At 38.4% G+C, this 27,500-nt stretch overlaps 1 protein-coding gene across 2 annotated transcripts in view; it reads left to right on the top strand.

The window, feature by feature from the left end:
- Positions 1-27,500, top strand: part of LOC136751235 (protein diaphanous homolog 3) — a 371,067-nt gene that overhangs the window by 181,341 nt on the left and 162,226 nt on the right. For both annotated transcript variants that reach the window (XM_066706676.1, XM_066706675.1), the window contains 5 exons: positions 4,034-4,152; positions 4,281-4,345; positions 5,549-5,653; positions 8,423-8,740; positions 10,546-10,660. In XM_066706676.1, coding sequence (XP_066562773.1) covers positions 4,034-4,152; positions 4,281-4,345; positions 5,549-5,653; positions 8,423-8,740; positions 10,546-10,660 — 722 coding nt within the window. The remainder of the gene's footprint in view (positions 1-4,033; positions 4,153-4,280; positions 4,346-5,548; positions 5,654-8,422; positions 8,741-10,545; positions 10,661-27,500) is intronic.

Here is a 27,500-nt window from a genome sequence, read left to right as displayed (position 1 = left end):
TCTTTTTATGACTTTCAATATTCATTACATTGCCAACCACCCAGGTTTCATTAGGAATAATCTCGAAACAGGCACCAGACATTCTCCCTTTCCCTTTACATTTCTGGCAATGAAGTATAGACAGGCATCGGAGTTATACTGAGGAGCTTCATCAAAACTGGGAGTGTGCATTAATATCCATTCCACAGAAAATGTTTGCTCCAAATTGGCAGCACAATACGTGGTTGACATATTTTCCACTGCACATGATGCCTAGAATAAGCCTTTGAATGGCCTTGTGGTGCTCTACATGCTGTTCTTAATTCTATCTATAGTACATCATTACATCTGACACCCCTTGCACTTTTAATTATTGAAAGTGATTTGATTAAACCTGCTTGATTTAAGTGAGAATCAGAACAATAGATAGCGAATTAAGTGAAGTATCTACCCAAATATGCTTTATTTCAAAGTAGAGCTGTTCAACATAATTTAAATTATGTAACTGTACTGCTTTGGAAATGAACTACTTAATTTATACTCTTAAACCTTTGAATGACATTGGCCAACAAAGAGAATGCAGTTGCTTTAATCTTCACTTAAGATCTGTATTCTTACCATTTGAAACCTTAATATTAAAGGATTTTTAAGCTGCTTTCAAAAAGGTTTTTATGTTTGGTTTCCACAGATGGTGTAAGGGGTGAACCTGAGGCTGATCAAACAAGTTTTTTTTTTTTTTTTTTAATCTAACGGATGAGGAATATATCATCTGCACTATTCAAAATGATCACTAACAGTATTTTAGTCCATACTCTTCATTGAGCATACTGTTACTGCCTCAGATGCTTTATAGCATTTCATTATAAGAAATGTAAATTAGTGTAATTATGTAAATGTATGCAGCATGTCATATACATTTTAATTGTGGAAATATTATGTAGAATAATCTATGATCAAATTCGATGGCATTTGTAGTTAATGCTACAAAAACATTGATTTCCTCTGAGATCAATTTTAATAATTAAATTAAATTCCTATAGGATATGTATTTTTTATTACAGAATTGGAAGGAAAACAGACTTCTAATGTTTTTTAACATTCAATTGCCATCAAAGCAATATTGACATTGAATGTAAAGAAAAAGAAAGGTTGGCTTGAACAAATTGTGTATTTGGATGAATTATTGCAATCAGCTGAAAACCATATGTACAGAGTACCTTTTGGAAATCATGTGACCTATGTGGCCTGCATTTCCATTTCCAACAAAAACAATACAAAAAGTCCATCCTCAAACTCTTAAGGAAGGAAACGTTGGAAAGACTTTAAAATAAATAACTGAAAGCTAAGAAGTGGTGTTATGACAATGGATGTGACACACAGCAAGAATAATGCATCATCATTGAACCAAGGGCATAGTGGATTGCATTCCAGCATACATAAGACATCCAAGACCAGCTCCTGGAAGATTGTGGGATGAGCTCAAGGAGGTTTCAGCTGAAAGACGAGGGTCATAGAAGCATCTTGCAAGAGCAATCACCCAGCAGTATATAGAACGATGAATGAAGTTGAATACGATGATGCAGATCAATTCTCCACATCATACTATGAAATTATTTTTCTTTTTAGTTCTATGGCTAATGCAAATGTATCTCCGTATAAGCCTAATAAGCTAACTTGTTAAAACACCCTTTTAGTAAATGAGATGCACTGCCCTTAATTACAAAGTGAAAAACAATTTCTCTTCCTTGTGACCCAGTTTAACTTGGCAGCAATTAGATGAAAACTACAAAATTCTGCGTGCATTTAAGTTTATGAATGTATATTGTTGCCAATTACATTACTTCATTTTCTTTGAGAATTAACCTTACCATATGTTATCGAACAGCTGTATAACACTGTTTTTTTCTCAAACTTCTTCAGTGAATTTCTTATGACTTCTGCTAGCTTCTAATGCTGGAAAATGTTAAAATATATATATATATATATATATATATATACTCACCTAAAGGATTATTAGGAACACCTGTTCAATTTCTCATTAATGCAATTATCTAACCAACCAATCACATGGCAGTTGCTTCAATGCATTTAGGGGTGTGGTCCTGGTCAAGACAATCTCCTGAACTCCAAACTGAATGTCTGAATGGGAAAGAAAGGTGATTTAAGCAATTTTGAGCGTGGCATGGTTGTTGGTGCCAGACGGGCCGGTCTGAGTATTTCACAATCTGCTCAGTTACTGGGATTTTCACGCACAACCATTTCTAGGGTTTACAAAGAATGGTGTGAAAAGGGAAAAACATCCAGTATGCGGCAGTCCTGTGGGCGAAAATGCCTTGTTGACGCTAGAGGTCAGAGGAGAATGGGCCGACTGATTCAAGCTGATAGAAGAGCAACTTTGACTGAAATAACCACTCGTTACAACCCAGGTATGCAGCAAAGCATTTGTGAAGCCACAACACGTAGAACCTTGAGGCGGATGGGCTACAACAGCAGAAGACCCCACCGGGTACCACTCATCTCCACTACAAATAGGAAAAAGAGGCTACAATTTGCACAAGCTCACCAAAATTGGACAGCTGAAGACTGGAAAAATGTTGCCTGGTCTGATGAGTCTCGATTTCTGTTGAGACATTCAGATGGCAGAGTCAGAATTTGGCGTAAACAGAATGAGAACATGGATCCATCATGCCTTGTTACCACTGTGCAGGCTGGTGGTGGTGGTGTAATGGTGTGGGGGATGTTTTCTTGGCACACTTTAGGCCCCTTAGTGCCAATTGGGCATCGTTTAAATGCCACGGCCTACCTGAGCATTGTTTCTGACCATGTCCATCCCTTTATGACCACCATGTACCCATCCTCTGATGGCTACTTCCAGCAGGATAATGCACCATGTCACAAAGGTCGAATCATTTCAAATTGGTTTCTTGAACATGACAATGAGTTCACTGTACTAAACTGGCCCCCACAGTCACCAGATCTCAACCCAATAGAGCATCTTTGGGATGTGGTGGAACGGGAGCTTCGTGCCCTGGATGTGCATCCCACAACTCTCCATCAACTGCAAGATGCTATCCTATCAATATGGGCCAACATTTCTAAAGAATGCTTTCAGCACCTTGTTGAATCAATGCCACGTAGAATTAAGGCAGTTCTGAAGGCGAAAGGGGGTCAAACACAGTATTAGTATGGTGTCCTAATAATCCTTTAGGTGAGTGTATATATATGTATGTATGTGTATATATATATATATATATATATATATATATATATTCTGAAGAATAAAATAAATGTTTTACTCTAATCCAAATAAGTACAAAATAGATGGTAACATTCCTTCTTATGTCTTCTGATGTGTAAATATATCAATCAAAAAATTTTATTAAGGTGTTTCCCACATATTGGATAGCTTTGTTGTTGTTTTCAGATGGTTCAATTTTGGGTGCTGTTTAATGTGAATGTGTACACCTCCCTTCACTTAGTAGCATTAAGGTGAATGCCATGAAAAAGAGGTGTGTCATGATGCTCGATTATCCTGCTACAAAGATTAAGTGGGCAGTGTCCTTTATTGATTTTGTCTGAGTACCATAAATTGTGTTGTACCAATTTGAGCCTTGGTGTGTCTTGTTAAATTCTTATCTGAAATCAAGTGCTTTTCAAGCTTATGCATTGGAATCAATGTGTAATTCTATAGTTTAAGATGAAAAATTGAATTCCTATTTGGAAATATTAGCAATAATAATGTCTTGGTTAATTTCTTATTGAAAAAAGTATAAAATACTCTTATTAAATTAGGCTACGTGCAGGATTTCCTTTTGGAGAAAATATGACTTTGCCTTTGCATAAACTGTTTTTTATTTTTGTATTTAAATGTAGACCATGATTTTTGTCACCAACATTGTATTCCACATATCTAGATTTGACATTATGGTTATAATTTCCCTTCTTTGTGTGTAATGCCCAGTCATTTTAGTATGTCTTAGTATTATTTTCTGCATTTTTGTGATTTTTGACAATTACCTAACCACTGGATTCCCTTTTCTTTAATTACATATAGGCCCCAGTACTTCAAGATTATAGAAGAGTGCGTCTCTCAGATAGTGTTACATCGCAGTGGTACAGATCCGGATTTTACATACCGCAAACGCCTAGATGTAGATTTCGGTCATCTCCTAGGTGAGTCTCATTTCTCTTTTGCTATTTTTTTTTTCTCCTTTAATTGTAACGTTGATAAAAGTTAAGGTGATTTGTGTGCATGGACGGTGTGGTGGAAAAAACTGAAGATCTTCTACCTGTATCTGCAGATGTATGTGTTGATAAGGCCAGAACAGAAGAATACGAACAAAGATTTTCAGAACTGGCACAGAAGGCAAGTAGTCTTTAATTTTCTGTTTCAAAGTATTTATTCTTTAATAACTACTGCTTAAAAGATCATTTAAGAAGGTACCCTTTAACTTTTGTTAATTAAAATAAGATTGCTAGCAATCGTTGAAACAGTCATTAGTAATTAACAGTATTCCTGAGATTAATTCATGGCTTAATTGATTTTCCTGAATGGTACTTTGTAATTCTGTACAAAATATATGTGGCTGAAAGTACTAGATTTATTAGATCATGACATTCAGTTCCTTCACCCTTTCCCTTCTTTCTGGTTTGGACTTAAAGTGAAATAGTGATCATAAGAACAACACAATATATAAATGTAACTCTCTCCATAGCTCAGTGGCTTCTCTGGCCTTGCTTTCTCATTTTATACAACTTTTTCTTGTCCTATAATTAAACTCTGTGGTTTAAGAGAATACCTAAGGAGCCTTGCTTTAACATAGCTGAGCTACTGAAGTGGTTTCACTTTGGCATCCGACACCAGCACTGACTCCTCCAGGAGCTTGTGCTGCCTCTTAGAAAGATACCTACGGTAACAGAGCCATCTGTCACTACTAATAACACTGGAGGGGTCTAGATGCGAAAAGCTGGTAAAAGGCAGAAGAAAACAAAAAAGCAATAGTCAGATATGTTTATCAAGTCGTGAGTGAAGACACACAAACAAAAATTGCCACACATTCCCAGTTCAAGGCTTGAAATAGTAATCTAGAAAGTCGAGAGTCAGAAGAGTGAAGCTTTTTTTTTTTTATATACTTTTTTGTGTGTTGCATTACCACTCCAGCTAACCTAGCAGAGGCTGCATGAAACCTCCCAAGATATGTATATAGGTGTGCATAGAAAGACAATAAACACATATAAACCATTATTTTTTAAATTCTGTTGCATGCAAATATACTAAGGCAAAGTATTCAAAGTTAAATAGTATTTATACTATTATTATATTATATTTGATAAATTTGTGTAAAAGCGATCCCTTGTGTAACACCTCAATAACAGATTTAAATGAGTGGGTGTGTCTCAGTTATAGCGCTCATACTTTTTCCCATCTCAGCTGCAATAAAGCTAAGTATACCAGTAGCTCCAAGGCACTTACAGAAATGGAGAACCTCTGAAACTGAGCCTTTTATTTGTAAATCTGGATAACACTGTGTCCTTGAGTCTAAACCAATGATGCCGTTTTGTCTTTCAGTTTGATGAAGAATTTATAGCTCGACAAGAGGCCCAAGCCCAACTGCAAAAAAAGGATGAAAAAATCAATGAACTAGAAGCAGAATTACAAGCTTTTAGATCACAGGTAGTAATGCATATTAATATATGTATTTCTCAAACAAGTATCTGAAACTATGTTCATAAAGCCACAAGAATGGTTTCATGTCTCCTCCTCTGTTTTCAAATGTATTTCAGCCATTAGATTTTTGTCCTAAATTAATCTTAGCGTTTGTTGCTTCTAATTAAGATTAACGTTTTAGTCATGACTTGTATGTATTTGAAAATATACATATTTGTGTTTTGTTAGGTTGTTACCTCTTGTGTCAGACACTTTTCTAAGTAATTAACAAAAGTGATAGACACTGCAGCTTCTTAGTTTTCCTTTAATCACTGATCTTTATCCCTAAGAATGAAATTGTTCTTAAAGCAATTTATTCAGCCTAACCTCAAGCTTGGACTCTCCTGCAATGAAAGATAACTGGTGGCTGATTGAGAACTTTTTTCAGTTTCGAAAAGTAAACACATTTCAGAGAATGCTGAAGTGGAGTATGAGCTCTGATTGGGAAGACACGTTAACCATAGTACATACCCTGACACATTTAGCATGCAGAAGCAAAGCATGACTGCTGTTTTAGTTGTTCATTCCTGAAATTACTTCCAGGCTCATTGGCTCACTACACTACACAAACAGAATTTACATCTCGTAAGGTAATAAAGTATTTTCTACACTGTACAAATACTCCGAGTGCTGCTAAGCTCTTTATAGTTTCTTGCTGCATATGAGCGGACAGCTGTGAATTATCTGTAATTTTGCACAGTACCTTCCACTGTGTCTATTACTATTGTAAGAGTGGAAATTTACAAAGCACAGAATTGCAAATTCCTTTCTGCACCAATGCAAGAATAAATTCTTAGACCTGACTAGCAACAAGCTCTCTGGTAAATTCAATACAGGTTTATACCTCAGGAGGTAGTAGCTGCAAAGAGACCATGACTGACCTTTTGTGAGTCTTTAATCTAAAACTGTTGCACAGATCAATAAATCATTTGCTCTGTACTACACAATTTGTGGAGCTTTGTTGCCCTGGTTACAACATTTGATTTTACTTTGAAAAAATAAAATGAAGTGAAAATAGGCTTGATCACTAAAGACATTGCCATTAGGAACATTCACTGCTCCTTTCACTGAATTAAAAACCTGCCTCTTCCCATCATAAAAGTGATGATTACACACCAAAATGCTACCATAAGGCAGAAAATTGTTTGTGAGGTGGATGAAAAAGATTTGTAAGGATTTTATTTATATATATGTATATTTTTTTTACATCTGGGCTTTTTGGTTTGTTTTTTTAATTCCTGAAGAGTAATCTTCATGCTCTGCATCAAGCGGATTTCTTATCAAAGCCTTATAAAGCCATAGCATGTGCATCAGCTAAGAAATAACTTTAATATTAATAAATTCAATAGAAACGTTGTGTCTCAGATGCAGATTATCATGTCTCCTTAGGGTACATATATATATATATATATATATATATGAGCCACTGAAGGAGGCTGTTTAGAATCCTGCGATTGCCTTAGTGCAGGAGGCGACAGCCAAATTCAAATGCTGTGACAAGATTTGCCTTTTATTACAAAGAGCCGCTGTAGCATTAGAGCCATCACTTGATATGTACATTGACAGTTCAAGGTTAAAGAGTCTATGAATTATGATTGTGGAGTTGGCATTGCCATAACTCTAGCTGTCTTTGCCATGCGTGACCTGAAAGCTCTTACTGCTGTCTGCACATCATCATCATCACTGTACTCTTCCTGATCAGTCGCAGGCTCTCAGAATCAACACAGACGCTTTCCAACCTTCACGTTCCCTGTAGCTATCTAGCAGCTATTTATCATCATCACTGCTCTCCAAGTATCTTTCAGCAGCAGATGTACATTGGAGAAAGGTTCTGTTCATCAACCATAAAAAAATCTCTGGTTAATTATGATGAAACATATAAGTGATGCAATCAGTGTCTGCGCACTGGGGAGGGAAATGCATGAAGTAAAATAAAATCTTAACCTTAATATCCAAGACACACACAAGTCTAGTGTTGTGTTGATCAGCAGATTTGTCTATTTTCATCTTTGATCCTTTCATTTGTAATGCCTCTTACATATTGGGCATCAATTACAGCAATGCTCATTTTGAAGCTTCCCAGATTGAAACTGCTGAGAATCTGCATTCAAAGCTCCAATAAAACAAATTACCATACTCAGAAGGAGCAGCCATCACTGTCTGCTTAAGTTTCGCTTGCATTTTTTAAATTTGTTTAATATTGTCTTGCAAAATGAAACTGAGGAGTTAGTTTGCAAAGTTTGCTCAATCAAGAAGGCGAGTATGACAGCTTGCAAACAGTGTGTTTTACTGAGGGACATGTTGCAAAATGATAAACTATTCATTATTCAGCCTGCTTGGTATGCATTTCTTAATCTATTTACATTAAATTAAACGTATGCCATCCCTCAACTCATGTAAGCTTTTCTGTTTGAGGAAAAAGTTTAGACAAATTAATTTTGGCCACATGATCTTATGATGAGAACTGCTTTTAGTGTTTTAGAACTATGACAATGAAATGGTTCTGCAAAAGAAGAGTTCTGGATATCTATAGGTGTTGCTTTTTTGAACTTTCATCTTCAAACCTTTCCATCATTGATTTTGATAGAAAATGTGCTCTTTTGAGTGTAAGCAGTCAGGCTGTTTGATTAAGGACTTTTGAAAGACCCACTACACAAGCCAGGCAAGTGTAAAATGATGAATGAATAAATGCTAGTTATAGCCTCCTATAACTTCTTGTTATTGTGACTTTTGCAGTTTGGAGCTGTGCCAGTTGGCGTACCTGGTCTTCAGTCGCCTCAACACTTATCCTCTTTCCCAACACCACCACCGCCTCCCCCCTCAGCCCCAGGCGGACCTGTGCCGCCTCTGCCCCCACCTCCGCCACCCCCACCACCTCCTCCTCTTCCTGGGTGTGGTCCCTTCCTCAACGCCCCCGGCGGCGTCCCTCCGCCACCTCCTCTGGGATTCGGCGGGGGAAGCTGGTCTCCGCCTCCTCACACACTGCCTTTTGGGTTGAGGCCTAAAAAGGAATTCAAGCCAGAGATTTCCATGAAGCGACTCAATTGGTCGAAGGTATGAATAAAGCTCTTCATTAACAAAAAAAAAAAAATCAATCTAATGAAAATGAAGTGATGGAAAGCAAGATAAACACTTTTTGTCTTAATAACACTGGCTTTCTTAAATTATTAATATATACTGGGGTAGTTTTATATTTAAACCCCGGCTTGAATCTGGGTTTCAGGGTACACACACACACACACACACACACACATGCATTAAATTATGGTGCCTGCTTGAAAATCTTTTAAAGAAAGGACAATATGCATAAATAGGCTACCTACTGTTCTTCATGCATTTTTTACAGGCATTGCTTTTGCTTTGATAATAAAACCTTGGCCCTTTAAGATAAAATGTTTCTCATAAGTTATTCATTTGAACCTGTTAACTATCCAATCCATCTCACCACTTGAACATTTACAATTTGCTTTGCACCTGATGGAAGTTAAAAGCCCCTCAGAATTGGGTTATCTCTTGCCCGTTATAGATCTGTTTTTAGTAACCATTGTACTAATGCAACAGGTGCAAACTCTCTAAAAAGGAACACTTAGATAATGCTTCTCCCTCACTATTTTCAATACATAGTGATTTTCAGCATCATATTTTAATCATTACTACATACAATATAAAACAGTCTCTACCTTACTTTCTGACTATTCGATTTATATAATTATAGTAAGTTCCAAAACATCTGCAGAATGCTGTGCTACCTAAGAGCCATCAAAACATGTCTGTCAATGTACTGCTAAAAGACTGACATAATGTACTTATATTTAATTACACACCTGCACAATGCAGCTCTTATGTAGTATGGTCTTATGATCCCACTGTGAAAGCAAAATTAAGCACTATTTTTTATTTTTTTGCATATTGACTATGCATTGTTTTTGATTTTGCATGTTTCCTAGTAGGACAGAGTCTCATTCATCATCTAGAACACCAACGACACTTGCAAGTAGACTGCTTTATATGTAGTGTAACATTAGTGGTATGTTTCAAACGTTTTGAAACCGTAACAATGATTTTTCAATTTCCTGTATCATTTGGTGTTGTGCCCGTTATTACACCGTAATTTAATCTAACCACCACCTGCTGCTGTATTTCTGGGTGGTAGTGCCACTGACCCAATGTGATGGGAAGAACAGCAGTACTTATTGATCAGACTTTCAATCTTTATTTGTCAGTTTTGTGTCTTAAGAACAGTAGATACTTAAATTGATCTCACCCATTAACATTACTGTGAAGTTGCTGCATTTTAGTTTTCCCCCCATTTTAAAAGTACAGTGATTTTCATCAAGTTACTTCTCAAATTATTTGCACCTTTTTAGTATTTAATATGACTATTGTGTTCATAGGAAAAACAATAACAGTAAGACTAACAGTTATACTAAAAATCTATAATTTCTACTGGTACTTGTATTAGTAAAGGTCAACAATGTTTTCTGTAGCAATTCTTTTTTAATGATGCATACTGATAAAGTTTAAAGTACTCCACAGTAAGAGAGAGACTCATCTTTTATTAATGAAAATTAAACTTATTTTGTGCCAACATATGAAGATAGAAATTAAGGGGGGAAAGTAATCTTATTCAACCTCTCTGAATTTGAATAAAGCCGCGACTCCTAAACAATTCTGTGTGGAAATATCCTCACGAACTTGTTTACTGCTTGTGATTGTTTTCTAGCCACATTTGTCCAAATGGCAAGAAGCATTTGCAATTCTTCAAAACAGCTTCTCTCAATGCATTACTTTCATTCTTATTCTTCTGCTGTTTCTAATTCCTTACCCCCCTGCCAACCCTCCATGTTGTCTATTTGCAGATCCGACCACACGAGATGTCAGAGAACTGCTTCTGGATAATGGCAAATGAAGACAAATATGAGAATCCTGACCTGCTTGCTAAGCTTGCTCATACTTTTGGCTCTCAGAGGCTAGGTGAGTTTCTTTGGATAAAACCCCACACTGCACAGATGCAGGTCATAGATGTCCGGTATAAACTTGATAATTAATGCCTACTGTGGTACACAATAAACACATTCATGTAATGCAGTTTATACAATTATGAGCACATTTCTGTTTCTGAAATATTTATTGTACTGCTTTACTTTATGCTCATATTTTAGATTTGTACTTGCATAAGTGAGTGTACCTACATTAAGTAGTTACTAACATAACTACATTTTATTGTAGATAGGACTCAGTGTTTATCTGCTTTTCATACCTAGACAGAGGTGAATGAATTTTACTCTTGACAATGGATCTTTTCGTTCATGTTCTCCTGATAAGCTCACACAAAGCATTTAATTCTTTCTCTGATTAAGCTTCCAAGAATTAAGTAATACAACTAAATTAATCTTGTGTGCATTTATGTTGATGGTACATTAAAGTTATCTTCAGAAGTAGAAAAAAAAAAAAGATAGAGCTGCTTCCTACTGGAGTATTACTTAAGTGTATTTAAAGACCTGCAGGGGATTTATGAACATTTTTGTTACCGTTTTATCTTGTTCATTAAGTGGATTGTGGATTATGCATGAACAGAAGGAACATTAATTTGTTACGGTGCAATTTAGTATAATCTTTAATGATGTTTTATGTTGAAAACATGCTTACTCGCTGTGATAGTCTGACTTAATTTTGAGTGAGGCCTGTACAGAACAGTTCTTTTAAATTAAATGGTCAACTGTTTTCTGATTACTCATCTCGTGTGTATGGTCTGGACTCGTAGTCAAAATAATCTGTTATCCATTCGATTGTAAAAATAAGTCTAGTTAATAAATAGCAATGATACATTTAAGTAATGTATTTTTAATCTGCCGGGGGTAATCACACCAGCCAGTCTATACTGCCCTGAATTTTACAGATATTTAAGATTGTGTATTCTTAAACATTGTGCTTTGTTTAGTGCCTTAACATGTTGAAAAGGGTCTTGTAGGAAAGCGTTAAAAGCACAAATGTAAAAGAATGTGGCAGAATGTAAACTTACATTAAGTTAGCAATGCATACTATTAGGTTACCTGGTTTACACTTTTTAGCCTATATATATATAATATACACTCACCTAAAGGATTATTAGGAACACCATACTAATACTGTGTTTGACCCCCTTTTGCCTTCAGAACTGCCTTAATTCTACGTGGCATTGATTCAACAAGGTGCTGAAAGCATTCTTTAGAAATGTTGGCCCATATTGATAGGATAGCATCTTGCAGTTGATGGAGAGTTGTGGGATGCACATCCAGGGCACGGAGCTCCCGTTCCACCACATCCCAAAGATGCTCTATTGGGTTGAGATCTGGTGACTGTGGGCGCCAGTTTAGTACAGTGAACTCATTGTCATGTTCAAGAAACCAATTTGAAATGATTCGACCTTTGTGACATGGTGCATTATCCTGCTGGAAGTAGCCATCAGAGGATGGGTACATGGTGGTCATAAAGGGATGGACATGGTCAGAAACAATGCTCAGGTAGGCCGTGGCATTTAAACGATGCCCAATTGGCACTAAGGGGCCTAAAGTGTGCCAAGAAAACATCCCCCACACCATTACACCACCACCACCAGCCTGCACAGTGGTAACAAGGCATGATGGATCCATGTTCTCATTCTGTTTACGCCAAATTCTGACTCTACCATCTGAATGTCTCAACAGAAATCGAGACTCATCAGACCAGGCAACATTTTTCCAGTCTTCAACTGTCCAATTTTGGTGAGCTTGTGCAAATTGTAGCCTCTTTTTCCTATTTGTAGTGGAGATGAGTGGTACCCGGTGGGGTCTTCTGCTGTTGTAGCCCATCCGCCTCAAGGTTGTACATGTTGTGGCTTCACAAATGCTTTGCTGCATACCTCGGTTGTAACGAGTGGTTATTTCAGTCAAAGTTGCTCTTCTATCAGCTTGAATCAGTCGGCCCATTCTCCTCTGACCTCTAGCATCAACAAGGCATTTTCGCCCACAGGACTGCCGCATACTGGATGTTTTTCCCTTTTCACACCATTCTTTGTAAACCCTAGAAATGGTTGTGCGTGAAAATCCCAGTAACTGAGCAGATTGTGAAATACTCAGACCGGCCCGTCTGGCACCAACAACCATGCCACGCTCAAAATTGCTTAAATCACCTTTCTTTCCCATTCAGACATTCAGTTTGGAGTTCAGGAGATTGTCTTGACCAGGACCACACCCCTAAATGCATTGAAGCAACTGCCATGTGATTGGTTGGTTAGATAATTGCATTAATGAGAAATTGAACAGGTGTTCCTAATAATCCTTTAGGTGAGTGTATATATATTCCTAGCAGTGGATGCTTCTGTTGATGAGAATGACCCTAAGTGATGCTGAGTGATATAGTCTACATTGGGCAGAATGCAGTATTCAAGTTTGTTCCTTTCCATGGAATGTTGCTTCCAATGTTTTTGATCCCTAAGTATATAATATTACCAAATATCACCATATACAAGTTTATGCTATACATTTTATACTTGAAGGCACTTACCTTGCACTTAACGATTACTAAACATAGTTTTTAGAATTGAGTAATACATGACATACAGTGAGGGGAAAAAAGTATTTGATCCCCTGCTGATTTTGTACGTTTGCCCACTGACAAAGAAATGATCAGTCTATAATTTTAATGATAGGTGTATTTTAACAGTGAGAGACAACAAAATAACAACAACAAAATCCAGAAAAAGACTTTCAAAAAAGTTATAAATTGATTTGCATGTTAATGAGTGAAATAAGTATTTGACCCCTTCGACTTAGTACTTGGTGGCAAAACCCTTGTTATCAATCACAGAGGTCAGATGTTTCTTGTAGTTGTCCACCAGGTTTGCACACATCTCAGGAGGGATTTTGTCCCACTCCTCTTTGTAGATCCTCTCCAAGTCATTAAGGTTTCGAGGCTGATGTCTGGCAACTCGAACCTTCAGCTCCCTCCACAGATTTTCTATGGGATTAAGGTCTGGAGACTGGCTAGGCCACTCCAGGACCTTCATGTGCTTCTTCTTGAGCCACTCCTTTGTGTTTTTGGTCATTGTCATGCTGGAATACCTATCCACGACCCATTTTCAATGCCCTGGCTGAGGGAAGGAGGTTCTCACCCAAGATTTGACGGTACATGGCCCCGTCCATCGTCCCTTTGATGCGGTGCAGTTGTCCTGTCCCCTTAGCAGAAAAACACCCCCAAAGCATAATGTTTCCACCTCCATGTTTGACGGTGGGGATTGTGTTCTTGGGGTCATAGGCAGCATTAGTGTGTTACCAATTGTTTTCTTGGTGACTATGGTCCCAGCTGCCTTGAGATCAGTAACAAGATCCTCCCGTGTAGTTGTGGGCTGATTCCTCACCATTCTCATGATCATTGAAACTCCACGAGGTGAGATCTTGCATGGAGCCCCAGACCGAGGGAGACTGACAGTTATTTTGTGTTTCTTCCATTTGCGAATAATCGCACCAACTGTTGTCACCTTCTCACCAAGCTGCTTGGCGATGGTCTTGTAGCCCATTCCAGTCTTGTGTAGGTCTACAATCTTGTCCCTGACATCCTTGGACAGCTCTTTGGTCTTGGCCATGGTGGAGAGTTTGGAATCTGATTGATTGATTGCTTCTGTGGACAGGTGTCTTTTATACAGGTAACGAGCTGAGATTAGGTGCTCTCCCTTTAAGAGAGAGCTCCTAATCTCAGCTCGTTACCTGTATAAAAGACACCTGGGAGCCAGAAATCTTGCTGATTGATAGGGGATCAAATACTTATTTCCCTCATTAACATGCAAATCAATTTGTAACTTTTTTGAAATGCGTTTTTTCTGGATTTTTTTGTTATTCTGTCTCTCACTGTTAAAATACACTCACCTAAAGGATTATTAGGAACACCTGTTCAATTTCTCATTAATGCAATTATCTAACCAACCAATCACATGGCAGTTGCTTCAATGCATTTAGGGGTGTGGTCCTGGTCAAGACAATCTCCTGAACTCCAAACTGAATGTCTGAATGGGAAAGAAAGGTGATTTAAGCAATTTTGAGCGTGGCATGGTTGTTGGTGCCAGACGGGCCGGTCTGAGTATTTCACAATCTGCTCAGTTACTGGGATTTTCACGCACAACCATTTCTAGGGTTTACAAAGAATGGTGTGAAAAGGGAAAAACATCCAGTATGCGGCAGTCCTGTGGGCGAAAATGCCTTGTTGATGCTAGAGGTCAGAGGAGAATGGGCCGACTGATTCAAGCTGATAGAAGAGCAACTTTGACTGAAATAACCACTCGTTACAACCGAGGTATGCAGCAAAGCATTTGTGAAGCCACAACATGTACAACCTTGAGGCGGATGGGCTACAACAGCAGAAGACCCCACCGGGTACCACTCATCTCCACTACAAATAGGAAAAAGAGGCTACAATTTGCACAAGCTCACCAAAATTGGACAGTTGAAGACTGGAAAAATGTTGCCTGGTCTGATGAGTCTCGATTTCTGTTGAGACATTCAGATGGTAGAGTCAGAATTTGGCGTAAACAGAATGAGAACATGGATCCATCATGCCTTGTTACCACTGTGCAGGCTGGTGGTGGTGGTGTAATGGTGTGGGGGATGTTTTCTTGGCACACTTTAGGCCCCTTAGTGCCAATTGGGCATCATTTAAATGCCACGGCCTACCTGAGCATTGTTTCTGACCATGTCCATCCCTTTATGACCACCATGTACCCATCCTCTGATGGCTACTTCCAGCAGGATAATGCACCATGTCACAAAGGTCGAATCATTTCAAATTGGTTTCTTGAACATGACAATGAGTTCACTGTACTAAACTGGCCCCCACAGTCACCAGATCTCAACCCAATAGAGCATCTTTGGGATGTGGTGGAACGGGAGCTTCGTGCCCTGGATGTGCATCCCACAAATCTCCATCAACTGCATATGTATATATATGTGTGTGTGTATGTGTATATATATATGTGTGTGTGTGTGTATATGTATATATATATATATATGTGTGTGTGTGTGTGTGTATACATGTATACCTGCTTAAGTGTGGCTTTAAGTGCCCAAAGTATTCAGCATCTGCTTTCATAATTTAGGGCACTGTTAACCTAAAAGAACAGACAGTAGTTTCTACTAGATACCACTTCCATTAACTGTGACGCCATGTACTTTACCTCTAAAAAGTGACTGTCACTTATCCCTGACCTAGTTTGCAGTAATAGCTTGGTGACATTGCTGTAGACTGTTCATCTTTATTGCAATTAGCAATAAATAACAAAAGGACAATGAGGGCTATATTAGTCAAGTACCACGGATGACATTTTATCTCTTGCGTGTTTTAACCTGTGTCATTTGTGAAGTAGCCTGCTGTTACTTAAATATAGACCTAGAAAAAAACTATATGTAATGCATTATTTTGAATTTAATCTGTGTACCTACTGCATTGTTGTTTTTAACTGTACATATTTTTACATGTAATTTATTCGAGCAATGTTATGCCTATGCCTTCACATTTATTAGCAAATTATTAAACTCTTATAATTGTTTTGCCTTTTCAGAACATATTTCTGTTGCAATTCAAACAGAAAAACAATTATTAAAATGTAATTTAGAACCTTAATTAAATACTCTAAATAAAGAAAACAATCCAAAAAAAATAACTGACAAAATTGGATGTAGAAAATCATTTAATCCTAAAACATTTAAAAGGTGTATTCTATTTTATTCTCCTTCAAAATATGTGAGGAATTACTATTGTTTACTTCTTTTTAACATTTTATTTTAGATGTTTATTTTAGTTTTCTATCCGAAGTTGAATTTGTTTGAATGTTTGAAGTGTCTTCTCTGACATGATATTAAACATTCCATTTGAAAATGAATCCAACAATCTCAATACATTACAGGCTGGCTAACTTTTCAGGATGAATGCTGATTAAACTCTTAGGGTCAGTGGTGGAATTATAGTCTTGTGGAAAACATTTACAACTATTGCAAATAAATAATTTAAAATATATCATGCACACAACAATGTAGTTAAACAAGCCATATTGGTATTCCCAATGTGCTCTACATGTTTGCTTTACAATAATTTCTTATTCAGGCTCTCTATGGCAGTTTTTAGTCCTGTAGTACTGTAGCTTACCTGCGTTTAAATAATTAATGTTAACATTACCTACTTGTCACAACTTAGAACAGTGCATGAACTTTTAATAGTTCTGTAGCTTGTAAATTATTTTAATAAATTATGCAGATGGTTTAAATGTCATACATTAATGCGTGATAGTGAGAAATTGAGAGAAAATTGCTAAGCTGTTAAAAAAGAAAAACAAAAGTAAGATGTATGGACTTTTCTGTAAATAGGAAGGCATTTGTTGTAAATGACAAATGGTTCTTGAAGAGTTTCTCACACAAACAGGGCTAATAAGAATGTGGCCTGTCTACCTGGGCTCAGTTGTAACTTTTTAATCTGTGGAGAAACTTTTACTGCTGTCGCGATCACCACAGACAATTCCAATTTTCATTAGAATGCATTAGCTTCCCCCCGAGGACACTCACACCTGCAATGATCCCGGCTACCTAGTAAAATAAATGGTGTCAATTATTGAACAGGTTTAAAACTGGTCATTTAACATATAAAGGTAATACCATGTTGGAGAGACCCTGATGTGCATCTGTTGGAATTTCACTTTTAGTCCTATTCAGAGATTAACCATTTTTACAGAAAATTCACCGCTCTGTTAGAGGTGTTAAGACTCCAAACTGATGGAGACAATAGAGCCAAGTGAAAATGTGGGACCTTATTGTCTGGTAGTTCTTGTACAGAAACCTAAAATAAGGTAGCAAAGGAGCTTCATGAGTTACTTTGACAAGGAAGAAAGTGAGATATCATGACCTGGTATCTGTTGAGAATCATTGCATATAGCCTCACGGTGTTGCAAAATGGAGTGCAAAACATAATCAACAATCTAGAAAAACTGAAAATATCTATGCAGACAAGCAGGAAACAGGAAAGGAAATGAGAGAAGACTTCTTCCAGCACACCACATTTGGTTATTTGTATTGTAAATCTAATAATAATAATACAATAAAACCATATTGAGACATCTTCAAGCACTTGGTATAATGTTAGTAGCATGAAAACATTGGATTTGAATGTGGAAACTCCTTGCAGGGGCAATAAACAGAAGATTGTCAAATGTCATGGCATTTATGCAGTTCCCCTTGGGACCTCATAATCAAGGTTTCTAGTTTTATGTGATTAAAAATAGAACCGAACATAAAAAAGTCAAAATTAAGTAATACTAACCAGTAACAAACAAAAAATTGAGTTTTCTTCAGCCATTAACCATTTTTAATCAAGTTTGTAGCCCATAGATAACCGTCAACCCAATTTTGAAAATCCCCAGACACTCTGGCCATTCCATGTAGCATTCCTCTGATAGCTTTAATTGCTGTTTCATAATCTTGTGCAAGTAACACCTGTGTGTTTCGGATCCAGTCCGCGGAGAAAACCAATTGCTGGTTGTTTGCTTGTTTGGTTGTACTGTAAGGTTCATGCATGTTTGTTCAACATAATTATTTCAGATTCATTCTGGCTATTTCAGTAAAAATGCAATAATATTACAGCCAGTATAGTTAAATAAGTTGTTAGACCTATATGTTGATAAGCATTGTTAAAGAAAGAAAAAGATATGCAATGTGTTTGAGAAAAACATCAGATGATTTTAAGTCCGCTTTAATCTGTTATTTAGTTTGTCTTAAAATGGTATGTGCTTCGCCTTTATATGATAGAATTTACTGTTTATAGAAGCTGCTCTTATATTCAAATTAGTGTACACAATATTTTCTTTTCCCTTAAGTGGAACGACATCTGGATTGTCATACAATTTTAATGAAATCAACTCTTTTTTTTCATTACGATAAAATATTAATTGCTTTAGATAACTACATTGCACCATCCCCTTAGTCAAAATAATTGTTTCACACTGCGAAAAGACATTTGATTCATTGAATTAGAATGGACACTTATAAAATGTATACCTGGGATGGTCAACTACAGTGAGGGAAAAATAATTTGATCCCCTGCTGATTTTGTACGTTTGCACACTGACAAAGAAATGATCAGTCTATAATTTGAATGGTAGGTGTATTTTAACAGTGAGAGACAGAATAACAACAAAAAAATCCAGAGGGGTTAGGGGACAGGACAACTGCACCGCATCAAAGGGACGATGGACGGGGCCATGTACCGTCAAATCTTGGGTGAGAACCTCCTTCCCTCAGCCAGGACATTGAAAATGGGTCATGGATGGGTATTCCAGCATGACAATGACCCAAAACACACAGCCAAGGCAACAAAGGAGTGGCTCAAGAAGAAGCACATGAAGGTCCTGGAGTGGCCTAGCCAGTCTCCAGACCTTAATCCCATAGAAAATCTGTGGAGGGAGCTGAAGGTTCGAGTTGCCAAACGTCAGCCTCGAAACCTTAATGACTTGGAGAGGATCTGCAAAGAGGAGTGGGACAAAATCCCTCCTGAGATGTGTGCAAACCTGGTGGCCAACTACAAGAAACGTCTGACCTCTGTGATTGCCAACAAGGGTTTTGCCACCAAGTACTAAGTCGAAGGGGTCAATACTTATTTCCCTCATTAACATGCAAATCAATGTATAACTTTTTTGAAATGCGTTTTTCTGGATTTTTTTGTTGTTATTCTGTCTCTCACTGTTAAAATACACCTACCATTAAAATTATAGACTGATCATTTCTTTGTCAGTGGGCAAACGTACAAAATCAGCAGGGGATCAAATACTTTTTCCCTCACTGTATATGTAAGTAATACGACATGACAGGGTGTTGGTTGTGCTAGAATAACTGCATGCCAAGGGCCATAGATCTTCAGTGCCTGGAAGTGCACTTATTCTATCATAACCAAAACCCTCTGATGTCTTACTGTGTTTGTAAAATTGGGATACTATATTAAAAAAAAAAAAAAAAAAATATATATATATATATAAACCAATTAGTTTAGATCTGCTAATTCTTCCAGTTAACCAAGTAAATAACTTCTGTTAAAGTGTTGATGTAGTACTGAAAATGTAGTGTTGAACGAAAGTACTGTTTCTGAGGTTAGTTTAAGGTTATGTGGGATATGGCAAGGTGATGTTGCTGCTTGCCATTTGAATTTAATATGAGTTATTTCTTGGGAAGGCCCCCCACCGTTTGAACATTTATAAACAAATAAACATTCAAACAAACAAAGGAAAACAAAACAACAGACCAGACCAGCTCACAGTTAATGTAGCAGCCAAGTATGGCACCAGCTTCATCAAAGACATATGGAGTGAAAGTTTCCAACCACTCAGTCTTGTTGTTGTGAGATATACTGCTGAAATTTCACATTGTTTCCTCTCTCTTCAGTGATTGGCACAACTTACTGTTGGCAATAAGTGTCCATTACCACTCCTTTTTATCAATTTATTATTTTACCTGTGGGTTATTCTAATAATAATCCAAAATATTTGGGTTCAGCAGCAAGACTAGTCAGGTCATTCCATGAGTGTTGATTTTGTGTTGATAAATATGAAGTGTCTCCAGCCTTCATTGTAATTGGAAGAAATTATTCTCACTGGGCCACCAGGACAAATGAGGTGAAGCTGAATCATGTAGGTTACAAACACTGTGAAGTTTGAGTAGAAATCAAGAAATGTCTTTCTGACAAATATTTAAAACATTATGACTCCATTCACTTTATTTATAATGTATTGTATTTATTAGCTGCACAGAACAAGTATGCGTCTCCTATGCTACCTGTTATTACACCAGATTTGTGATCTTACCTGATCTAACTGACTGACCAAGAAGTTCAGGCAAACCATCTACCTTTTTAGAAATCAAACACTTTACTTTTTCATGACTTCAGCTTCAGATGCTCAGTAGAGAAGGCTTTGGCCTGGACTTAAACAAAACCTTTGAACCAATCAGCTACCAGAAATCAATTAAACACAGTACTTGATGGTACTGTCATGAAGTATTGGAACTCGTATGTGAATGGAGAATGGATGTGTTTGGTCTGGACTGTAGTCTGTAAGGATAATAGCTGCTTTTTACAAATCCTCCGATGAAAATGGCTCAGTTGCCACTTAGGACAAACCCAGCTCCCTCTAGCCCTACAGGCACTTGCATGATAAGAGTGATCTCTATGGTATAGTGAGTGGAGGATCCATCATCCAGCAACATCCCATCCATTCCTCAAAACCAGTTTTACACATAATTGATTTGCAGTAGCAAGTACATGTGTTTTTTAATGTATGATTATTGTAATAGGACATTTACATATAAAATTTACATTTATTTTTTCTTTGGCGTTTTTAGATATGATTTTGGCATATGCATGTGCATTTCTCCCCTGTCATACATTGTGAAATGATTTTAGATTTATTTTGTATCATTTTATTTGTATATTTCCCCCCCCCAGCAAATCAGTTATCAGTTATACAGTGAGGGAAAAAAGTATTTGATCCCCTGCTGATTTTGTACGTTTGCCCACTGACGAAGAAATTATCAGTCTATAATTTTAATGGTAGGTGTATTTTAACAGTGAGAGACAGAATAACAACAAAAAAATACAGAAAAACGCATTTCAAAAAAGTTATAAATTGATTTGCATGTTAATGAGGGAAATAAGTATTTGATCCCCTATCAATCAGCAAGATTTCTGGCTCTCAGGTGTCTTTTATACAGGTAACGAGCTGAGATTAGGAGCACTCTCTTAAAGGGAGAGCACCTAATCTCAGCTCGTTACCTGTATAAAAGACACCTGTCCACAGAAGCAATCAATCAATCAGATTCCAAACTCTTCACCATGGCCAAGACCAAAGAGCTGTCCATGGATGTCAGGGACAAGATGGTAGACCTACACAAGGCTGGAATGGGCTACAAGACCATCGCCAAGCAGTTTGGTGAGAAGGTGACAACAGTTGGTACGATTATTCGCAAATGGAAGAAACACAAAATAACTGTCAGGCTCCCTCGGTCTGGGGCTCCATGCAATATCTCACCTCGTGGAGTTTCAATGATCATGAGAACGGTGAGGAATCAGCCCAGAACTGCACGGGAGGATCTTGTTAATGATCTCAAGGCAGCTGGGACCATCGTCACCAAGAAAACAATTGGTAACACACTATGCCGTGAAGGACTGAAATCCTGCAGCGCCCACAAGGTCCCCCTGCTCAAGAAAGCACATGTACAGGCCCGTCTGAAGTTTGAGACCAAACTCGAGCTCTTTGGCATCAACTCAACTCGCTGTGTTTGGAGGAGGAGGAATGACCCCAAGAACACCATCCCCACCGTCAAACATGGAGGTGGAAACATTATGCTTTGGGGGTGTTTTTCTGCTAAGGGGACAGGACAACTGCACCGCATCAAAGAGACGATGGACGGGGCCATGTACCGTCAAATCTTGGGTGAGAACCTCCTTCCCTCAGCCAGGGCATTGAAAATGGGTCGTGGATGGGTATTCCAGCATGACAATGACCCAAGACACACAGCCAAGGCAACAAAGGAATGGCTCAAGAAGAAGCACATTGAGGTCCTGGAGTGGCCTAGCCAGTCTCCAGACCTTAATCCCATAGAAAATCTGTGGAGGGAGCTGATGGTTCGAGTTGCCAAACGTCAGCCTCGAAACCTTAATGACTTGGAGAGGATCTGCAAAGAGGAGTGGGACAAAATCCCTCCTGAGACGTGTGCAAACCTGGTGACCAACTACAAGAAACGTCTGACCTCTGTGATTGCCAACAAGGGTTTTGCCACCAAGTACTAAGTCGAAGGGGTCAAATACTTATTTCCCTCATTAACATGCAAATCAATGTATAACTTTTTTGAAATGCGTTTTTCTGGATTTCTTTGTTGTTATTCTGTCTCTCACTGTTAAAATACACCTATCATTAAAATTATAGACTGATCATTTCTTCGTCAGTGGGCAAACTTACAAAATCAGCAGGGGATCAAATACTTTTTTCCCTCACTGTACTTCTTTGTAGATTTTATAAATTAGAGAAATAAAGGGGTTTCCTGTAACCGAGTAAAGAACTAAATAGATTATTCGGGGATCCTCAAATTTATTTCCAAGTTTGGCATATTGTAATGCATAAAACTTTACTGATTAAAGTTGTTTAGTGGGTCCCTGTACATACATTTTTTACTGAAGTTTTTTTCAGGATTCACTTATCCTAATGCATTCTGGTGTATTCCATGTCCCTTGTGACACAAAGAGGCTATGAGGCCTAATCCCTACATTTGACACCAAGATAAATATTTAGAATTTTGCTGAACTGGAAGGATGCCCACTGAAGACCAATGTTGCCTGAATTTTAAATTGACATTCTGGGAAAAATAAGTAAATTGGGTACTTGGAGCCAGTATGTGTGATAAATTAATTATATTATAATAATTTCCCATGATACCTCAGACCAATCATTTTAGTTTGTTAGTGCAGCAACGGTAGGTAGCAGGGACTTAGGAGTTAGATTTTATCCTCATGATAGCAAAAGTTGATGGTATTCTCTCTCTCTCTCTCTCTCTCTCTATATATATATATATATATATATATATATATTTATAACTTTATTAGAACTTGTAACAAAATATCACTCAAATATCTATCAATCTGTCTATCTATATCTATCTATATACACAGAACTGTATAATCCATAGTTCAATTGTCTCTTGTACTTAGATAGATTGGGATTTTACTTCAACAACCATCTAATAATTTGTAAAATTTTAAAAATGAAATGGATACATACAACAAACTGAAGAACAAACACCGACTAAAGTGCAGTGATAAAAAAAAAAAACATTGATTTGGGTGTCAAATCTGTGCAATGCTTACTTATCATACATAAACGTCACTCTATCAAAGCTGCCATTGGCCCCTGCGCTCGTCACTCATAATAGGTCCCTTCCTACTGACATCAGCGCAGGCGCTTCCTGTTTTGCCATTTTTCTGGACCCGAGGACGTGAGCTCTCTGTGTCTGACTTTTTAATAGCGGTTGGTTGGCTTCATGGCTGTGTCGTTCAACACCATATTATTATTGTGTGTCTCTATTTGTTTATTATTTTGATACCTAACCCGATTTTTGTTGCGTCTGCACTCCGGGGCTTTGGCTTCAGTTTCAGAACACAAATGGGACATTTTAAAATAAATTGTCATGTCTATTTAGTGTCTTATATATTGCGAGTGCTGGACTGGTTTTTGGCCACAGGACTTTTTCCTTCACAGCAGGATTGCTGGCAGCGGCAGTAACATTTGAGGCCCGGCTGCCAGGCCTAAAGCCTTGGTGTGTTGTAAGAGATCTCGCCCCCGTGGGGGTCTCCTCTGCCGGGTTGCGCCCACACTACAGCCCGTGGCTGCGGAAACACTGCTGTGGCAAAGCGACCAATCCTGAGGCAGAAGGAGGGATTCTATCCCCTATACTTCCTAGTGCCCAAGAAAGATGGCAGCTTCCGCCCCATCTTGAATCTGAGGCACCTGAACCACCACCTCAATGTGCTGTGTTTCAAGATGCTCAACCTACACACCATGTCCCAGGCCATCAAGCCCGGCAACTGGTTCACCACGATGGATCTGAAAGATGCTTACTTTCATATCCCCATTATGCAGGCACTCAGGAAAATTCTTGGGCCTCCTGGGTCCCATTTACCCAAGTGGCTCGATGGCTACGGCCTACTCTCGCCCCTTTACTGCCCGCATGGCACCTTGATGTAGTGCTGGACGCACTTTCCCAATCCCCATTTGAGACACTGAACTCAGCTGAGCTGAAGCTAGTGTCACTTAAGATGCCGTTTTTGCTGGCAATCACCTCTGCGAGTTACACACCTTGTCTGTATAGCCTTCATGTGTCCGATTTGCTGGAGATGGTGGGCACCATTACCATGGCCTATGAGTCCACCGGGCCCCCGGTGCCTGGATACCTGGTGGCCCATTCGACTTGAGGCGTTGCCACATCGTGGCAGGGTGCCTCCCTGGCAGACATTTGTGGGGCTACAGCTTGGAGCTCGCCGCTTACATTTGTTCAGTTCTACAGGTTGGACGTGACAAGCCCAGTCCCCTCCATCGGGAACCCAGTGTTGGCGTCAGTCGAGACCCAGCAGCCAACGGGCTCTGGCTCCTGATTGATCTCCAAGTCTGCCCCTGTTAGCATCCTGTTGGAGCTACTTCAAACCGTATTTCCCTTCCACTGCACTATGCCTTCTAGTCGAGCACCCATGAGAGCTGCTCCTGGACTTGCTGACAGCTCTGCTGATGTGTTTCCGGGGTCTGTTATGCGGCCTCTAGGTACGTTGCCCTAAGAGGCCGCCTGTATATAGTTTGTTCGTTATTGCATTGTGTTGCGGTGGTGCATGTGTCTGGCCTGTACCCTGCTTTATGTATTTACTGTGTTTATAACAGCAGGACTGTTGCTCCGTCTAAGCTGGAATTAGACTGCAGCATCACTGCTGCTGTTCTGGCTGAAGGCGCTCAAGCTGTTCTCGCTGTGTAAATAGTTGCTTGGTCAGCAGGTCTGTGGCCCACTCTGGCTGTGTGCCATAGAGCAAGAGACCACTGCTGCTGTCCTCAGCGCTAAACACGTGAGCTGGCTATCGTGCCCCACTGTGTACATAGTTTGTTCATTAACACAGTAGAGCTAACGTTGCCCATATATTCGGTTTGTCAGCACCGTGGAGATCCGTGTCCTGTATTGTTCAGTTGGGCAGGGCGCTTCTGTGCTGCGCATAGGCTGCATGAAGGTTCTTGCATGAAAGCTTGTGTGTGGCTCTGAAGAATGTTTACTGTCTGGAGTTGTTACTGAGGCCCTTATCAGCTCGCTGCCTCCTCCCTTGTGACGGTTTGGTTATACAATAACCCCTCCCTCTTGGGATTGCGAATGCAACCCCGGTTATCTGAAAAAGGAGCACTGCCCAAGGGTTGTGAGGTCGCGCGGGAGTCCTGGCTCCCGGCAAAAGAGGACGAACCTGCGCTGATGTCACGTTTTATAGAACATATGAGTGACGAGCGCAGGGGCCAATGGCAGCTTTTATAGTGACGTTTCCGATCGGGTTCCTATGGAAGTGCGCAGAAACCCCTCCCCCTTGGGCAGTGCTTCCTTTTTCAGATAACCGAGGTTGCATTGGCAACCTATCATTTTCATGTAGTACATTTTTTTAGGTTGGAGAAATTTATAACAAGGTCTTAAGTTCTCAATATATTGCATTCATCTCTGTATCCATTATATTCTGTACGGTGAGGAATCACTGTTTTAGTGACTAAAGATATATTTGGGGTAATGTGTTAATTTAAATTCACTGCTTGATTCACAAACAAACTGCAAACATGACATAAGTTAACCCAGAAGGAAGTGTGAATGAGTGAGATTGTATCATCCCCAGACTACTGGATTACAGTGTGTAACACAAGGAAATATTTAATTAGCTTGCAGGATGCTTTTATACTTTTTAGTTCAACTTTTATATTTAAGAATGCAAATTCCTGTAGAGTTTCAACAATTTAATTAGCTTTGGAATTATATTGCTTGTGTAATTTGAATAGGATTGTGCATGTTTATGTCCTTATACAAATAATGCGTGTTGTGAACAAGAAGTATTAAGTCTTATATTACAGATTGTCAATTCTGGATGGCACAACCTTTTATTGAAGTCATCAGCCTCCCCAAATTAGCCTAAGTAATGTAACAGGGTTCCTCTCATACAAACTTTATTTGTGCACAAAAATGCAAATAGAATAAAAACTTGACGAGTATGATTATCGATCATATGGATATTAATTGATCATGGTTCTCAAAAATATTTGCTATTATTTGGAATAGATCTCTAACATAAGGATGAGATTGACTTTTTAGAGGACAGTGCATCAATGTAAAACAATTTATAAAACTCTATATACAAGGATGCATTAAGTGGCTATTAAATAAAAGCTGAAATGGTCAATAGGACTAATCTAACTAATTATTTGCTTAATATTTCAGTTGGAGCATTTTTAAAATAAGTTCTGCATGACATATTTTTAGTTAATTTGTGCAGATTTCCTGTTCTACTTTGAATTGTTTCTGAGATCCATTGCAAGCAATTCATTCCTGGAATGAAACGATGAGTCCGATGAGGCTGACAAAGCTCTAATCAAAATTCCTGAAGAATCATCTAGTGAATTGCAGCCACTCATTAAAATTTGTGTCCTGCAGCCATGTGAGGTCTTCACACCAGCGTGCCTCTTCTTTCTTCTAAACCAAGCAGTAGGACTGCAGCTTTCAAAGTTTCCCAGGTCATTGCTGCTACCCTGCCTCATTGGGTTTTCAGCTAATGATTTCAAGTTTTTCACTCTAACCCACTGGTTAAATAATAAAATTCATTACAAGTTTCTTTTACATTCTGTTCAAATACACTGAAAGTCATTTAAAATGTTCCAGTACTGGTGTTTTGGAATTACTAGTATTAATGAAATTTGAGGGGGAGCAAATAAGCATCTACATTTCAAGGACTAGCAGCACGAACATGCACACACATACTAACTAGGCTTGTATAATGGCATGCATGCCAGATTCCCAGCTTTGTATGGATTCAAGCTGCAAAATAATAAATAGTGTTTCTTCTCTTCATTCTGACACTGACATGGTGCTGTAATGCACTGTATCTTTAATCTGTCTTTATTATTCTGTTGACGGATGCCTTTGAAATCCCTAGACTCTGCTATATATTCTTGTATTGTTGAGATTTTACAGGATTATTTACTTTCTCATAAATTCTGTACTGT

The sequence above is a fragment of the Amia ocellicauda genome, chromosome 6 (genome assembly GCF_036373705.1).
Source record: "Amia ocellicauda isolate fAmiCal2 chromosome 6, fAmiCal2.hap1, whole genome shotgun sequence".
In the NCBI taxonomy this organism is placed as follows: domain Eukaryota; kingdom Metazoa; phylum Chordata; class Actinopteri; order Amiiformes; family Amiidae; genus Amia; species Amia ocellicauda.
This window is presented reverse-complemented; position numbering and strand designations above follow the sequence as displayed.